Source organism: Terrapene carolina, unplaced genomic scaffold (genome assembly GCF_002925995.2).
Source record: "Terrapene carolina triunguis isolate 2854851 unplaced genomic scaffold, T_m_triunguis-2.0 Scaffold53, whole genome shotgun sequence".
In the NCBI taxonomy this organism is placed as follows: domain Eukaryota; kingdom Metazoa; phylum Chordata; order Testudines; family Emydidae; genus Terrapene; species Terrapene triunguis.
Genome location: NW_020664404.1, coordinates 14,688,769 through 14,704,076, shown reverse-complemented (window position 1 = coordinate 14,704,076; position 15,308 = coordinate 14,688,769). Strand labels below are relative to the sequence as shown.

The following is a 15,308-nucleotide window of genomic DNA, read 5'->3' as shown; positions in this document are numbered from 1 at the left end:
GATGGTAGAAATTAGAGATGAGAAAAGATCTATCCGGTCCATTTTAAGCTATGAGACTTCCAGTACTTTCCCTGGGAAACTATTATATAAACTAATACATCACATTTCCAGGTTTTCTCTGATGTTTGACCTACATTTTTCTTCTCTTAATTTTATCACGTCTCCTAGTTATGGAAAATTTAAGTTCTTCTTAGAGCGGTTGCTCATGTCCATTCCATGTTAGGGGTGTGTGCTCACCACATGCACTGGTGCAAGAAGTTTTTCCCTCAGTGGTATCTGTAGGGGACCGGCTCTGGCGCCTTCTGGAGTGGTGCGCATATGCGCCGGTACAAGGTATGCCACCGGCTCCCCCCCCTCAGCTCTTTCTTACCACCAGTGATGGTGTTGGAGGGTCTCCTTGCTTTGGGAAGTGTTTTTTTTTCCCTATCACTCATTGTGTAAATAATTCTTAGATAAGTAGTTTTCATTGTTCTCTTAATAGTTAGCTAAATAATACTGTAGATAAGTTAGATAATCCCCTAAGGGACTTAGCCCAGGGATGTGGCATGCCCCGGTCCCCGGGCTTCAAGCCTTGTGATCACCGCAAAAAGCCGATGCTCGTCAATGACCCTCATCAAAGCTGCTTGATGCGTTTGGGGGAAACTCACATTACTGAAAAGTGTCGCATCAGCAAAAGTTTCAAGCCAAGAACTAAAATAGAGTGGAACATAAGACTAAGAGCGCTCCTCATGGAGTTGGCCCTTGCACTGGTCTCTGAGCCACCAAGATTGGACTCCTCACCAAGCACCGTGGCATCCGTGCAAAGTGCACTGCCGGCGCTGGTCCCCAGTACCTGCTAAAAAGCAGAGAAAGCACCCCAGGAGAGGGCGCTCCTCGACATCCCGTACTGGGAAGGGAAAGTCTGGAGAGGAGCATAGGCCCATGCGGGATGGCACATCTCCGGAGCTCAGCCAGGCACCTGCATCGCTGGCTAGTCTATCCAGCCTTCCTAGGGACCCACCAGCCACCCCAGGTAGTGGCAGAGGTCCCCGCCACCAGGAGATTCCATCCAGGCCAGAAGCCTTTCAGGCTGCAAAAGACATCATGTCTTTGCTGGTGCCACCAATGCCCCGTCAAGACGTCGTCATCTCCAGAGGGAAGCCGGCACTGAGGCCTGGCCAACGGTCTCCATCGGCACAGCATCGTTCCCTGGCACCACGGCGGTCGGCGTTGAAGCAGCGATTCCCGGGGACGCACTTCCAACCTGCCCATAACAACCGGAGCTCCTGGGACCATTTGCCGGACTATTGGCATTGGTCCCCCGAGGTGTGGCATCACTCGCCGAACAGTCGACGCAGAGCCGAAGCATGCCACTGGTCCCCAGGATCATGGCACCGGTCCCACCCACTCCTCGGGGCAACGGCGATCATCAGGACCACAACGCCGATCCCCAGAACCACGTGAATGGTCCCTGGAGCTGAGACGCAGATTGCCAGACTTGCTGCACCAATCTCTGGAGTCGAGACTTTGTTCTCTGTTGCCCGATTGTCGATCGCCAGACTCCTGGTGTTGTTCCCAGAGCACAAGGCGTCCAGCTCTGCCACCGGTCTCTGGACAGGCAGCACTGGGACCCTGAGCCCCAGAACTTCTCCCCCAGCCGCAGATGCCGGGATGGTAGGCATGGAGGGGACATGGACGTAGTGTCAGTGCCGCCCGGTCCCTCAGACTCGGAAGCTGAGGAGATGGCTGGTTCCTCAAGCCAGGCACACCCAGCCATATCTGGGGGGGTTCCAACAGGGCTACCAGCCGGTGCATGGCCCCAGGGCCAGTGGCCTACCTCGTGGCACTTTTGGAACTCATGGCATTGTGGGGGAGGAATAACTCAGTGGTTTGAGCATTGGCCTGCTAAACCCAGGGTTGTGAGTTCAATCCTCGAGGGGGCCATTTAAGGATGGGAGGGATGGAATCTGTCAGGGACAGTAGTTGGTCCTGCTAGTGAAGGCAGGGGACTGGACTCAATGACCTTTCAAGGTCCCTTCCAGTTCTATGAGATAGGAATATCTCCATATATTTATTTATTTAAGATGCAGCGTTCAGTGTCGGGGGCATCAGAGAGGAAGTCAGTGGCAGTCTCCCACCACCCTCCAGACTCAGAGGAAGGGTCTGAGCAAGGTGCCCAGGAGCATCCTCCGACCTTGGTGGAGGCCACCCATGCGGTGTGGGGGACGCTGAGCCAGCCCCTCCTCCCACCCTCGCCCGACAAGGCAGTGGCGGGACTGTCCCAAACAGTGCCACAGGACAATGCCAAGGCACACCAGGAGCTGCTAAAGCAGGTGGCTGCAAACCTGGAATGGGAAGCAGAGGAGCTGGCAGAACCCTCTGATACTTTATCAGGGGCAGAACCCTCTGATACATTTTGGCCCCGGTGGCCCTGTCTAGGGTTGCATTCCCAATCCATGAAGGAGCGGTAAAGCTGGTAAAAGCTTTATGGCAGATCCCGTCCTCTCTCCTGCCTATCTCCAAATGGGCAGAGAGGAAGTATTATGTCCTTGCGAAGGGCTTTGAGTATTTATATTCCCACCCGGCTCCGAACTCCTAGTGGTCTTTGCGGCCAACGAGAGAGACAGGCAGGGACAACCTGGGCCAACTCCCAAAGACGGCAAGAGGCTAGACTTATTTGGCAGAAAAGTTTATTCATCTGCCAGCCTCCAATTACGAGTGGCAAACCATCAGGCCTTACTCGGTAGGTATGATTTTGATGTGTGGCAGTCTGTGGCCAACTTCGCAGACTCACTGCCAGAGGACTCCAGGCAGGAGTTCCTGGCCATTTTAGACGAAGGGAGAAATGTGGCAAAGTCCTCCCTTCAGGCCGCCTCTGACACGGTGGACTCAGCGGCCAGGTCCATCACTACAGCTGTCGACAGAGGCTCAACAATCAATTCAGGACCTCCCTTTCGATGGCCTAGCCCTGTTTGCAGAACAAACAGACATGGTTACATGGGCTTAAGGACTCATGGTCTACTCTACGTTCCCTTGGTCTCTATACACCGGCCTCTGCTAGAAAGAGGTTTAAGCCGCAGCAACCTCAAAGACCAAGTGGTCAGGCCTGACCGGAGCCCTACGGTAAGAAGGGCGAGGGCTACAAGCGCCGTCAAGGCCAACAGTTAGCTCCTTCCTCCCACTTGGGCTCTTCCCCGCTACCCGCCAGGAAGCAAGCGGGTATTTTGAGGGTGCGCCTAACGGCAACCTCATCCCTCTTCAGGGACCCTTCTCACAAGCAACTTCTCACTCGAGGTGCAAGCCCTCCTGTGAGTAGGGGCCGTAGAGGAAGACCCCATGCATCTAAGAAGGAAAAGTTTCTACTTTCAGTACTTTCTGATACCGAAGGCCAAAAGGGGTCTGTGTCCTGTATTGGACCTGTGGGGCCTCAACAAATATCTCAAAAAGTTGAAGTTCTGCATGGTCTCCTTGGCCTCCATTATCCCCTCCGTGGATCCTGGAGACTGGTACACCGCTCTCGACTTGAAGGACACGTATTTTCATATTTCAGTTTTCCACGGACACAGAAGGTTCCTGCGGTTTGTAGTGGGACGAGCTCGCTACCAGTTGGTAGTGCTTCCATTTGGCCTGGCTACAGCGCCAACGGTGGTCACAAAATGCATGGGTGGTCGCAGCTTATCTGAGGCGCCAGGGCATTCAAATCTACCCTTACCTCAACAGTTGGCTCATCAAGGGTCGTTCGAGGGCACAAGTTCATCGCAGCATCGAGTTGGTCCAAGTCACTTGCTGAGCCTTGGGTCTATTGATAAACGAACAAAAATCCACATTGGTTCCAATGCAGAGAATAGATTTTATTGGGGCAGTTCTGGACTCTTATCTGAGCCAGGGCCTTTCTCCCAGAACCCAGATTCAAGGCAATGTCACGCCTAATCACTCAACTCACCAGTCACGCAATCACCACGGCCATGGTATGCATCAGGTTGCTAGGGCACATGGCGGCATGCATGTATGTAATTCGACATGCACAACTACATCTCAGACTCCTCCAGATGTGGCTGGCGTCAGTCTACACCCCAGCCAGGCACCACCTGGACAGAGTCCTCACAATTTCACAATGAGTACTTACTGCTCTGGAATGGTGGTCCAACCCAGTAAATATGCCCGAAGAAGTACCCTTTGCGACCCCGAAACCCACAATGGGCTAGTGTTGGACACATGGGAAGCCAATTTGGATCACTAAAGACCCAGAGGTTGTGATCCCAGGAAGAGCTGGTATTGCACATCAGTGTCAGGGAGTTCAGGGCCATCCGTTTCGCTTGCAAATTGTTTCTTCCCCAATTATCCCATCAGGTGGCACAGGTGTTGACGGACAATATGGCCTCCATGTTTTATGTCAACAGGCAAGGAGGAGCTTGGTCCTCTGTCAAGAAGCCCTCCGGCTGTGGGATTTCTTTATCTGGCACCCCATATAAATCAAGGCTCTACATCTCCTGGTGTCTGAAACATGCTGGCTGGTTGCCTTAGCAGGTCTTTTTTTTTCTCACCACGAGTGGTCCCTCCACTCGGAGGTCATCAGAATGATTTTACAGAGCTGGGGAACTCCCCAAGTGGACCTGTTTGCCACCAGGTGGGAACAGGAAGTCCCACCAGTTCTGCTCCCTTCAAGGGCTTGACAGCGGATCGCTCTCAGACGCTTTCCTCCTGTCTTGGACAAATGACCTGATATACACCTTCCCGCTGATCCCGCTTCTCAGCAGGACTCTCCTGACAATCAAGAGGGCCAAAGTCATCATGATCGCCCCAGCATTGGTTCGGCATGCTCGTGGATTTGGCAACAGAGTCCCCATGGACGCTTCCCAACTGCCCAGACCTGCTCTCATGATCACGGGAGGTTGCTGCACCCGAACCTCGCCTCTCTCCACCTCACAGTGTGGATGCTGTGTGGCTGAACCCAAAGGAGCAGGCCTGCTCTAGTCAAGTCATCACATTCTGTTGGAGAGTAGAAAACCCTTCTCTAGAGCGACTTACCTGGCATAGTGGAAGTGCTTCTCCTGCTGGCCGTCGGCGCAGAGGATCTCCCTGACCCAGTCTTCTCTGCAGTCCATTCTGAACTATCTGCTTCACCTAAAACATCAAGGCCCTGCCTTCTCCTCGATCAAGGTGTACCTGGCAGCCATTTTGGCTTTCCATCCCCATGTCTGGGGCAGATCAGTATTCTCACATGAAATGACGATCAGGTTGCTTAAGGGCCTTGAAAGGCTTTTTCCCCCAGTCCGGGACCTGGTGCCCCAATGGGAGCTCAACCTAGTCCTCTCTAGGCTCACTGGCCCTCTCTTCAAACCTCTAGCATCCTATTCTCTTGCGCATCTGTCGTGGAAGGTTGCTTTCCTTGTGGCTATCACTTCAGCAAGGTGAGTCTCTGAGATTAAAGCCCTCACCTCGGAGCCCCTATACACTGTGTTCTACAAGAACAAGGCTCAGTTGTGTCCCCATCCTGCTTTCCTTCCAAAGGTGGTGTTGCCTTTTCATGTTAACCAGGACATTTTCCTCCCAATGTTCTGCCCAAAGCCTCATGCGTCCAACGAGGAGAGGCGTTTGCACACTCTAGATGTCAGGCGGACTCTGGCTTTCTACTCAGAGCATACCAACTCCTTCTGTAGATCGACTCAACTCTGTTGCGGTGGCTGGCAGGATGAAAGGCCTCCCAGTGTCGTCTTAAAGGCTTTCGTCTTGGATTACTACCTGCATCTGTACTTGCTACGATTTGGCGCAGGTTGTACCTCCACCGATAGTGATGGCACATTCAATGAGAGCTCAGGCATCATCAACAGCCTTCCTAGCACAAGTCCCTATCAAGGATATCTGCAGGGCCGCAATGTGGTATTTGGTGCACACCTTCACAATCCACTACACCATCACCCAGCAGGCCAGAGATGACACTGGCTTTGGCAGAGCTGTGTTGCAATCAACACGTCTATGAACTCCTATCCACCTCCACAGATACTGCTTGGGAGTCACCTAACATGGAATGGACATGAGCAAGCACTTGAAGAAGAAGAAAAAACGGTTACTCATCACCGTGACTGTTGTTCTTCGAGATGTGTTGCTCACGTCCATTCCATGAACCGCCCTCCTTCTCCTCTGTCGGAGTTTCGGCAAGAAGGAACTGAGGAAGGGGGGAGCCGGCGGTGCCCCTTATATCAGCGCATATGCACACCATTCCTGAGGGCACCAGAGCCAGTCCCCTATGCATACCACTACAGGAAAAACTTCTGGCACCAGTGCATGTGGCAAGCGCACACACCTAACATGGAATGGACATGAACAACACATCTCGAAGAACAACAGTTATGGAAGGTTAGTAACCGTTTTTTTAAAGAACCAAATGGGGCAGCATGACTAAATGTCAATTGAATGGGAAGTAGGACAACACCTTTCAAATAATTTTGTAGTATTTAACACTAAAGAGAGAGAGAGAGAGAGAGAGAGAAATTGTTTCGAGTGACTCCATTGGTTTAAACTCAAAGTATGAAAACATATAGGAACTAATAATTTTTCAACGATTTACTGCGGGTAGGACTGAGTCCTACACGGTGCTGAGAGACTAATAGAAGTGTCAAAAACTTCCAACTTCCCCTTGACTTCACAAACTCTACTTGACAGTGCTCAGCATCTTGTAGGAACAGGTCCATAAAGAGCAAGAATGTCTGTGGTAAACGATGAAGACTACAGGCTACTGATACAGAGCAATCTAGATCTCTGGGTTAGCTGCGTTTAAGCTAACAATATGTGTGCTAATACAGCCAAATATAAAATTACGCTGTAGGAACAAAATGTAGGCCATACTTCCAGCCTGGGGAAGTCTGTCGTGGAAAGCTGTGACTGAAAAGTACTTCAGGTAGATAATCACCTGGACATGAGCTCCCAGTGTGATGCTGTGGCAAAAAGAGCTAATGTGATCCTGGTATGTATAGACAGGGGAGTCTTGAGTAGGAATAGGCAGGTTACATTACCTCTGTATTTGGTACTGCGACCACTACTGGAGTATTCTGTCCAGGTCTGATGTCCACAAGATTTATAGACTTTAATGTCAGAAGGGACCATCATGATCATCTAGTGTGACCACCTGCACATTGCAGGCCACAGAACCTCACCCACCCACTCCTGTATTAGACCCCTAACCTCTGGCTGAGTTACTGAAGTCCTCAAATCATGGTTTAAAGACTTCAAGTTACAGATAATTCACCATTTACTCTAGTTAAAACCTTCAAGTGATTCGTGCCCCATGCTGCAGAGGCAGGCAAAAAAACCCCAAGGTCTCCGCCAATCTGACCCAGGGGAAAATTCCTTCCTGACCTCAAATACGGTGATCAGTTAGACAAGAATTATTAAAGGATTGGAAAACATGCCTCATGGTGAGACTCAAGGAGCTTAGACTGTTTAAGTTAATAAAGAGAAGGTTAAGAGTGACTTGATCTCAATTTATAAGTACCAACATAGGGAGCAGAAATAGAGGGCTCTTCAGTCTAGCAGAGAAAGGTATAATGTGATCCAGTAGCTGGAAGTTGAAGCTTGATACATTCAAACTAGAAATAAGATGCAAATTTGTAACTATTGGAACAATTTATCAAGGGCTGTGTTGGATTCTTCATCACTCAAAACTTTAAATCAGGATTGGATATTTTTGTAAGAGAAATGCTCTAGTTCGAACAGGAATTAATTCAAGGAAGTCCTAGGGCCTGTGCTATACCAGTGGTCAGACTAGATGATCACAATGGTCCTTTCTGGCCTTATATCTATGAATCTATAATAACATTTGGAAAGTAGCTTAAATGTTAAAATTGATTCACCAAAAAATAGACAAAAGAGAGAAAAAATTGGCTTCCTTTTATTATTTATGCAGAAACAAAGTGTTCTTCAGCTGCCAAATTAAATTACAGTAGAATCTCAGAGTTATGAACACCTTGGGAATGGAGGTTGTTTGTAACTCAGAAAAAATGTTATGGTTGTTTTTTCAAAAGTTTACAACTGAACATTGACTTAATACAGCTTTTAAATTTTATTTTGCAGAAGAAAAATGCTGCTTTTTTAACCATCTTAATTTAAATGAAACAAGCACAGAAACAGTTTCCTTACCTTGTCAAATCTTTTTTTTTTTTAGACTTTCCCTTTATTTTTTTTAGTACTTTATGTTTAACACAGTACTGTACTGTATAGTATTTGCTTCTTTTGTCTCTGCTGCCTGATTGCTGACTTCCGGTTCCAAATGAGGTGTGTGGTTGACTGGTGAATTCGTAACTCTGGTGTTCTACTGGATCTATATAGTTACTTCGATTTTTAATCAATTTCAGCAATGACTGGAAAGGGAAATAGTTCTGGCTCTTAGATCTCTTCTGAAGAACAGAACTAAATGTAAACACATGTGCAATGTATGTTCATAGGTGTGGGAAGTATCTTGCTCAAGTGGAATATTTTCCTATTAAAAACACATTACATTAATTGTACTTGCAACGTTATGGTGGTCCTTTTTAGTTCTTCCAACGTATAGTATGTCACTGAATTTGGATTATATATTAAAGGCTCAAAACTCTAAAAATATGTTCTTTGCAAATGCAATTCATTTCATGTGTTATTAATGAGCAAATATTGAAATGAGGGAAAGGGTTAAAAATTATCTGTTCTGTTTTATTGTTCATAAACATTGAATTAATAAATGGGGTGGAATGCTTGGGACTTTGAAATGCGGGGAGGATTCCTTTGAAGGCAGGGAGAAGGAAACATTCAAGTAATTATGAAAAGTTTAAGTGATATTTTTGTTTTGTGTTTCCAGGCACCCCTACCTTGAAGCCAGTGTCTGTGCTCAGAAAATGTGAAGCAAAGGTTTCTCCATTTGAGCCAGATACTTCCACACCCATGAAAAAGAAAAAGGGATGGCCAAAAGGCAAAAGTCGCAAACCAATCCACTGGAAGAAAAGACCTGGTAGAAAACCAGGGTTTAAACTGAACCGGGAAAAGGTGCCAGTATCTGCTCAAGATGAGGGAGTTGATGCCATGGTAACTAATTCAAAACCAGGGCGTAAACCCAAAATGCAGGAGAAAGAAGAGCCTCTTGAGAAGAAAGAAGAGCAGCCCCTCGCTGAGGAAAAGAAGGAGGAAGATGTGCAAATGGAAACAGAGGAGGTGGGAGAGGGAGAAGAGGAAGATACAACCACCAGTGAAGTGAGAGCAGTTTCTCCTATGGACAGCAGCAGCAGTCCAGCAGCAGATGTTAAGGAACCTGAGGTAGAGGAGGAAGTAGAGGAGAAGCCACGGGTATTAGAAGAGCAAAGGCAATCAGAAGAAGAACAGCAAGAATTAGAAGAACCTGAGCATGACCATGAGGAAGAAGAGGATGAGGTTGCAGTAGTTATAAACCAAAATGAAGACCATGATGCAGATGATGAAGATGATGGTCATCTGGAATCTGCAAAGAAGAAAGAATTGGAGGAACTGCCAATTAGAGAAGAAGTAAAGGAGGAGCCTGATGTCCAGGAGTCTTTTTTAGAAACAAGTATACAGAGCAGTAGAGAAGAGGTAAAGGGCAAAAATGAAGCAGAGGCAGATTCTGAGGAAGAGCAGGCTTCCCATGAGACATCAGTGGGCTCAGAACATGTCCCTGGCTCTGAAGACGATCATGAAGAAGAGCAAAATACTAAAGAAAGGTTAATTGAATTAAAAGAAGAGGAAGAGATTCCTCATAGTGAACTAGATCTAGAAACTGTCCAAGCAGTCCAGTCCTTGACGCAGGAGGAAAGTAATGAACATGATGTAGCGTACCAGGACTGTGAGGAAACTCTTGCAGCTTGTCAAACTCTGCAGAGTTACACTCAAGCTGATGAGGACCCTCAAATATCAATGGTTGAAGATTGCCATGCCTCAGAACACAACAGTCCAATATCCTCTGTTCAGTCCCATCCTAGCCAATCTGTGCGTTCTGTCAGCAGTCCCAATGTGCCTGCTCTGGAGAGTGGTTACACCCAGATAAGCCCTGAACAAGGATCCCTGTCCGCACCTTCTATGCAGAACATGGAGACCAGCCCCATGATGGATGTGCCTTCTGTATCAGACCACTCTCAGCAGGTGGTGGATAGTGGCTTCAGTGACCTTGGCAGCATTGAGAGCACCACAGAGAACTACGAAAACCCCAGCAGTTATGACTCCACTATGGGAGGCAGCATTTGTGGAAATAACTCTTCCCAGAGCAGCTGCTCCTATGGGGGATTGTCCTCCTCTAGTAGCCTAACTCAGAACAGTTGTGTTGTCACTCAGCAAATGGCAAACATTGGCAACAGCTGCAGCATGATGCAACAGAGCACTGTCCAGCCTGCTGCAAACTGCAACATTAAGTCACCTCAGAGCTGTGTGGTAGAAAGGCCTCCAAGCAACCAGCAACCAGCAACACAGCCGCAGCAGCAGCAACAGCAGCAGCCGCAGTCACAACAGCCTCAACCCCCACCTCCACCCCAGCAGCAACCTCCACTGTCTCAGTGTAGCATGAATAATAGTTTCACCCCAGCACCTATGATCATGGAAATACCTGAATCAGGAGGCACTGGCAACATAAGTATCTATGAGAGGATTCCAGGAGATTTTGGTGCTGGGAGCTACTCTCAGCCATCAGCCACATTCAGTTTAGCCAAGTTGCAGCAGCTGACAAACACCATTATGGACCCTCATGCCATGCCTTATAGCCATTCTCCTGCTGTGACGTCCTATGCAACCAGTGTTTCTCTGTCCAACACAGGATTGGCTCAGCTAGCTCCATCTCATCCATTAGCTGGGACACCGCAAGCACAAGCCACCATGACACCCCCACCAAACTTGGCATCCACCACCATGAACCTCACATCACCTCTGCTTCAATGTAACATGTCTGCTACCAACATTGGTATCCCCCACACACAAAGGTTGCAGGGGCAAATGCCCGTTAAGGGGCATATTTCCATTCGTTCTAAATCAGCACCACTGCCCTCTGCAACTGCACACCAGCAGCAGCTCTATGGCCGCAGCCCACCGGCAGTTGCCATGCAGGCTGGCCCTCGTGCACTAGCTGTTCAGCGAGGTATGAACATGGGGGTTAACTTGATGCCAACTCCCCCCTACAATGTCAATTCCATGAATATGAACACTCTGAATGCCATGAACAGCTACAGAATGACACAGCCCATGATGAACAGCAGTTACCATAGTAACCCTGCGTACATGAACCAGACAGCACAGTATCCTATGCAGATGCAGATGGGAATGATGGGGAGCCAGGCCTATACCCAGCAGCCTATGCAGCCAAACCCTCATGGAAACATGATGTATACTGGCCCCTCCCATCACAGTTACATGAATGCTGCTGGGGTGCCCAAGCAGTCGCTCAACGGACCGTACATGAGAAGATGAGCGAGATGAACTTGCAACCTAAAAACTTAAATATATATAAATAAAGGAACCTTTTATACTGACGAACCAGAGAAAATGGACCTTTTTCCAGTTAAAAATATTGCTGTAGATTTAGAGGGTTTTTCTTTGGTTTATTTTATTTTTTAGGAAGCCTGGTCTTTATTCTTTTTTCGTTCGTTCATTTTGGGTTTTTGTTTCCTTCAGAATCCTGAAACATTTTACAGCTGAAGTCATTTTAAAATGGTTTTAGGGGGAAAACGTGCACAAAAATCTTTTCATAATTTAAAAAGAGCCTTACTTTGCTGACCACACAGACAGAATATCTTTAACAGTGAATCATCTTTTTAAATTTTATTTTCAAGTGTATGTTCCCCACCCCTTCCTCTTCCTCCCGTATGTCCCTCTGTGTGCAGCTCCCAATGCTGCAGTCATTAAAATGTCAGACATCTCCAAGAGCAACAAAACCCATCCCTCTAGTCCCCACCTTGCATTTCCTACTTAAGTCCAGCAGGAGGCACTTATGGGAGACTCAGAACGGGACATGGAGGACAAACTAACTCTTTATTCCAATGAGGCAGGAAAATTTCTCCTCTTAACCCTTTCTGACCCTCTCACCCCTCAGTACAATTTGGAATTATATGTAAACATAAATTCTTCTCACACTGATGTCTTCATAGATTAATTAATTGAAATACAGTCTGTATGTTTCATTCTGAAAGTATGTCACTTTAAAATGTTCTCCAGCACACACACACTGTCAGTCTGAACTAGCATTAGCATCTCAAAGGAGAACTGTATGGAACCCTAATGCAGCCACTAGAAGGATAAGAGATGGTTACTGTGCATCAGAAAGAGAAGAAAATGGCTACAGGTTCTTGTTTTGACAACCTGCAAATCAGCCATAACTCTGAGATCCCAAACTCGTTTTTAATATCTGCTTTGAAATGCTAAGGATCTTGGTTCTGAGCCTTGGAGTCTGACTGAGCTCAAGAGCAGCCATTGCCAGTGATCTGCCTCTATGTTCCTTTACTCACATAATCTTGGAAGATGAAGCGTACGTTTAAGTGACTTGACAAGAAACCTACAGAGTCTTTGTCACTATTCCATTCCTCTGCATGTGGGGGGAAACTGCTGGGTGTGTCCTTCTTCCAGGGGAGTCATGGTGTTAAAACAGGCACATTCCTGCTTTCCCAGTTTCTTTTGAGATCATTGCCTAAGAAATTCATCACCTTTGAGTCTGTGTGTGGGAAGTGAAGGGAATTTCAGCTCCTCTCAAGGGAGGAAATGGGAGTGGGACAGTCAGCAACAGCAGTGGGACCTAGTCAGCAGGATTTTGTAGTGTGCTTGTTCCACGCTATTCCCACTGTTCCTATTCTCTTTCTGCTACTCAACTGTGTATCATAAAAGAGAGTGACCGCACCTGTTGGCATGCCATCAAATATACAAAGAAGGGCCATTATTTACCCTTTAGTGTAAAACTCTCTCTTTTATTGTATATTCTGTAGAGATACAGACAATAATAAAAACAATTAGTTGTAAACAAAACAAAACAAAAACATCCAAATGAAGATTTGAGGTTTCTTCAGATGCACTAAAACGGATCTTTCTTCAATAACTGCCAAATATAAAAAGGCAGAATTCCAAGGACTTCCACTCCTTATTTCTTTGTTTTGAGCATGTGCGAGGCTGTGTAGATCCCGTTTCTCTGTATATACTATTCCGGTTTTAACTCATCCATGTAGAAAGCGCACTGTGCTGCCCTCTCCTTCCTAGATCTTCAGCTGTGTCATTGCTTCGTGGTTGCGGGAGGGAGGGCAGGGGAGCAGGGAGAGAGAGGGTTAAAGACAGGAGGAGAAACTGTTGAAATGAGGGCTGTGAATTTAGTTTGTTTGCTGTTATGTTTGGTTTGGTTTTTGTATGTTTTTTTTAATCAATTGGGCAGCTCCCTTTTCCACAAGCCTTTGTGACTGTAGAACTATTGTAGAAAAAAAAAGTTCTTTTCTATATTATAAAAAGAAATTATCCAACACAAGTAATATTGGTACCTACCATTTTTTCACTTCTGTTTAAAAAAAAATGTATTTTTAGCAAGATAACTTGGGTAATCTTCTAAAAGAAATTTAAAAAAATCACTGTTAGTGACTTTGATGCCTTTTAAAATAAGAGCTTTTTCATTTCATTCCATCTTTAAAATTTTTTATCTTTGTTGTAGAATATTAAAAACTATTTTAAGAAAGATAAAAATTCTCTTTAAAGAGATCTCTAGAGTGTGTGAATAGAGCTCCAGATGCCTCTAAAAGCCGCATGTACAAATGAAGCTAAGTCTATTCCTGTCTGTTTATATTTGCTTTTCCTGTTTTGTAACCTCTTTGTACTTTGTTCATGGTGACTTGTAAGCTAAGGGGAAGGGGGGCCTAGATGCCTTTGTAATTCTCCATGTCATGCGCTCCTGGCCGGCTGGCCTCCCTTCCTCTCCTTGTATGTAATATCACTTTTTTTTCCCTTTCTAGCAAGTACTTTCAAAAGAACTCTGTACATTTTAACATAAAAAATAAATTATGTTGAGCCATTTTGGATGTCTGTTGTGCATGTGGAATTTTTCTTCCTCTAGAGCATTTGAGAATTTAATCCTGTAACTGTTGCCAGGGGTCTGTGGATTTAATTCCCTCTTGTATGACTGTTGATCCAGAAGAGGTACAGTACCTTAGGGAGACTGTGCACCTAAATCCAAGAACAATCTCTGCCCATAATGTTACCTCCTCTGAGTAGAAGCTGCACACCAAAGAAAACTGAACCTTTCTCTCAAGAGTGTAAGGCCTGCTCTAGAAAATCATTTGACTAAATCGTCAGCTTCTTTCTTCCTGCCCAAAGGGATGGTTTGGAGTAGGGTGACCAGACAGCAAGCATGAAAAATCAGGAGAGGGGTGGAGAAATATTTGTTGTCAGCCACAATCACTTGCTTCACTACAGGTGATAAAATTGAGAACAAAACTGCCTGTTGGTTCCCTGGCATTGCAAGCTGCCTGGTATTGGTATGTCTCAGCTACAAAATACCAATGATTACACACAGTTTGAAAATATGGGTGTGACCCCTCTGAGTTACAACATGTTTTCTGTTGCCTGTGTGAACAGGAAAACCGATGTTGGAAACCATGTTTTAACCCTATAATGATGTTTTTTTCTGTCCACATATATGAACTAATTATAAACCAGTCAGACCTATCTCTGCTTCCATAGCCCCCATCAGCAGAGTATCTGAGTACTTCTGCAAAATGGGGGTAACACTTCCCTGCTTTGTTTATCCCCCATTTTGCAGAAGTGGGAGTTGAAGCACAGAGATTATACACAGAGCATCTGAAACAGAGCCAAGAGCTGAACCCAAATCAGCCGAGTCACAGCCCAGTGCCTTAGAGTGACCAGATGTCCTGATTTTATAGGGACAGCCCTTATATATGGGGCTTTATCATATATAGGCGCCTATCACCCTGTCCCAATTTTTCACACTAGCTATCTGATCACCCTACGGTGTCTTAGCCACAAGACCATACTCTTCTGCCACTTGACCATGTTTTTACAAGTGTATTAAATATGACTCTCTTGTGCAGACCGGGCCTAGTGCTCCCTCTTCAGGAAGGTTATCTGGAAAGAACAACCTCCTGACTGACACTTTGCCAGTTTTTGTACTTTGTGTTTAGACCTTTTTACAGCTTGGGAAATGCTTTCTGTCTCTGGTCAGCACTGCAGTGAGACCTTGGTAAATTCTGGAAAGATGGGGAAGGTACCGCCACTATAATGGTGGCCTCTGGGATTTTCAGACCATTACACTAATTTTTAACTTGTTAACTTTTAGTATCAGTAGGAACCCAGTTTCTGGCCTGAGCAGGCTCGTAATGCAACAT

At 46.3% G+C, this 15,308-nt stretch overlaps 1 protein-coding gene across 1 annotated transcript in view; it reads left to right on the top strand.

The window, feature by feature from the left end:
* Positions 1–13,971, top strand: part of KAT6A (lysine acetyltransferase 6A) — a 78,559-nt gene extending 64,588 nt beyond the window's left edge. Inside the window, exon 18 of the mRNA XM_024203683.2 lies at positions 8,810–13,971. Coding sequence (XP_024059451.1) covers positions 8,810–11,409 — 2,600 coding nt within the window. The 3' untranslated portion in view covers positions 11,410–13,971. The remainder of the gene's footprint in view (positions 1–8,809) is intronic.
* Positions 13,972–15,308: the final 1,337 nt, after the last annotated feature.